Source organism: Palaemon carinicauda, chromosome 5 (genome assembly GCF_036898095.1).
Source record: "Palaemon carinicauda isolate YSFRI2023 chromosome 5, ASM3689809v2, whole genome shotgun sequence".
NCBI classification, from domain to species: Eukaryota; Metazoa; Arthropoda; class Malacostraca; order Decapoda; family Palaemonidae; genus Palaemon; species Palaemon carinicauda.
In genome coordinates, this window is record NC_090729.1 from 12,819,325 (window position 1) to 12,822,109 (window position 2,785).

The window sequence follows — 2,785 nt, forward strand, 5'->3', positions numbered from 1 at the left end:
GCTACGAAGGTAGCGAGTTTATTTAGAAAGCGCGCTTTGTGGAAGCTGAATGCTTCAATGGACTTGCACGGTATAGGTTCCCAGACGATATAGTTGATGAGGATTTGCCTCAATGAGCAAGTTAGCCCTGTTGACTGTTGGTAGCAACGATGTGTTATGTCCCTCTTGCAGATGTTCCCCGTGGGGTGTCCCCCTGGTCATTTGGATCAGTATTATTAATTACATAATACTTGCCTCACCTCCGTTTTAAGAAACTGTAACTTACCGAATTTCATTAACTATTGTAACTTTCAATTGGATTGTTTGTAACTTTTTTCATTACTAACTTTATACGTTTATGGGTTCTTCTTTTGTTAATAATTATTTAAAATGTTTTGTTATGTTTTATTATTCCACTCTAATGTTTCTGCTGAAGATCTTTATTATTAAAGCTTGAGCTATATATGTATAAAGTGATACAAGGACAATAAATTAAATATGTTATGTGCCGGAATCTGGCGGCAGTAAACTTTGAGGTATTTAAGAATTGGTCCGTAACATATTTTTGGCATCCTCAGCGGGATTTTCAGCAGTGTCATTGAGTTGGATTGTATAATTAATGATAAAAACATGGAAATTGAAACTACTGACGATGCCGCTCGTTTTCTTAGTAGAGACAATTGGCGTAGTAAATTGTTTACTATTAAAAAGTCGGAACTGCTGGTTGTGTCGGATTATTTAGAGTTGGATTTTACGCTTAGTAGTACTAATGATGACATAAGGAAAGGTATTATAGCACATCTTGTTCCGGATGGAGTGGACGTTGACTTCAAGCTTTTGGAAGAAGAAATCGACGAAGACTGTGAGGTAGTGAAGCTTCGACTGAAACTTGATTTGAAAAAACTCGAGTTTGAAGATGAACTGAAGCGGCGTGAACATGAACTTAGTATGAAGCAGTTAGAAAATGAACAGCAGAAACGTGATCATGAGTTGGAGTTGGCCAGGCTGACGGGTTCCCAATCTCCCATTTCTGGTAATGAAGATTCCCGTATGTTGAAGTACGTACCAAAGTTTGACGAGAGTGACGTCGTAGAATTTTTCATAGCTTTTGAGAAGGTAGCGGCAAATTTCAATTGGAGTGAGGATAAGTGGGCATTCATGGCTCAGACGGCTTTCTCCGGGAAGGCCCTAAAGGCTTGGGCTTCTCTGTCGTTAGAAGATAGTAAAGATTATGCTAAAGTGAAAGAAGCCGTTTTAAGGATTTATGAGATGGTTCCTGAAGCCTACAGAGTAAAGTTTCGTGACAGTCGAAAATCCTCCAATCAAACTTTCGTGGAGTTTGCTCGTGAAATGGAGAAACATTTTGAAAATTGGTTGAGATCCAGCGATGTCAATTGTGAGTATGCTAAATTGTGTCAGTTAATGTTATTGGAAAATTTTAAGCACAATTTGCCTAAAGACCTTTGCATTTTCTTAGATGAAAAGAAAATTGACAATTTAGCGAGTGCTGCTCGGTTAGCTGATGGGTATGTGATAACTCATAATAGTTATTCTAAGCCTGCTGCTAAAGGTAAATATAATACTTGTGAAACTGTTAAATTGCCTACAGGGGTTAACGTAACTGCTAATGATGGTAATCAATTTTAAGAGTAGTCCTGCTTCTCCCCAAAAGCATTTTAAATCTAAGTACCAGGGCAGGGTAACTTGCTTTTGTTGTGGTAAAAATGGGCATATAGCTACTAAGTGTCCTAAAAGGGATTCTGCCATGCTCGTTAATAATAAACAGATAGTGGATGACGACTTTAAGTGGTTTAAATCTCAAGGTAAAATCAGCACACTTGAAAGTTGGCAAGAGGGTCATAATGTCAATGTACTTAGAGATACAGGGTCTTCTCAATCTTTAATTCTACGGAAAGCCATTCCAGTGGGCAGTAAGTGGTTGAATGAGCATAAACTTATTAAAGGTGTTGGAAACGAGTGGATATCTTGCCCGGTAGTTGAACTGTATTTTCTTCCAGACATTGTTGCCAGGGAGGCTAAGTTTGCGGTTGTTGATACTCTCCCCATACCTGAGGTTGATGTTGTTTTGGCAAATGATCTTGCTCAAGGTAAAGTAAGTTGTAATCCGACAGTTTTTGCCAATCCACAGGTGTTAGTACCTAAACCTGAAACTGTGCTTGTGACAACTAGGTCAGGCAAAAGTACCGACTTTGAAGTTGAGCATCCTGATTTGGAGAGTTTATTTAATGCAGATTCATTAGATCACGTAAGTAGCAATAAATCTATTTGCTCTGAAAAAGTAATGAATTGGAATAGAGATGACTTAGTAAGGGTTCAAAATGAAGACATTGAGATTAAAAATATAAAATTAAGTTGAAAGAGGGTAAAGGAGTAGATTATGAAGTGGATAATGAAGTTCTCTATAAAGTAATTGTTCCTATTCGGAAACGAGAGGGAAATCTGTTGAAGCATAGGGTAATTGTTGTACCTTCTAAATTCAGAAATGGTATATTAAGAAAAGCTCATGATGATTTGTTTGCTGGTCACTTGGGCATTACTAAAACCTTTGATAGGGTTAGGAAAATTTCTATTGGAAAGGTCTGAAAAGAGATGTCAAGAAATATTGTAAGACGTGTCACCAGTGCCAAATTTCTGGTAAGCCTAATATGGTAATTCCTAAGGCTCCCCTTTCTCCCATTCCTTCTTTAGGAGAACCCTTCGAGCATGTAGTCATTGATGTTGTGGGTCCCTTACCTCGTTCGAAAGTAGGGTCTGAGTACGTATTAACTATCATAGACAGGTTAAC

At 38.0% G+C, this 2,785-nt stretch overlaps 1 protein-coding gene across 1 annotated transcript; it reads left to right on the forward strand.

The window, feature by feature from the left end:
• The first annotated feature begins 202 nt into the window (after positions 1-202).
• On the forward strand, positions 203-2,356 carry LOC137640774 (uncharacterized). The gene is made up of 2 exons (XM_068373247.1): positions 203-1,375; positions 1,998-2,356. Exons 1-2 carry the CDS (start codon positions 610-612, stop codon positions 2,354-2,356), a joined length of 1,125 nt encoding a protein of 374 aa, XP_068229348.1. The 5' UTR covers positions 203-609.
• The last annotated feature ends 429 nt before the right edge of the window (positions 2,357-2,785 follow it).

Bases quoted from the DNA above. Each gene is read 5' to 3' on its own strand.
- LOC137640774 (XM_068373247.1), top strand. From the start codon at position 610: ATGGAAATTGAAACTACTGACGATGCCGCTCGTTTTCTTAGTAGAGAC. The intron at 1,376-1,997 runs GTGAGTATGCTA...ATTTTCTTCCAG, and splicing joins GAGATCCAGCGATGTCAATT to ACATTGTTGCCAGGGAGGCT.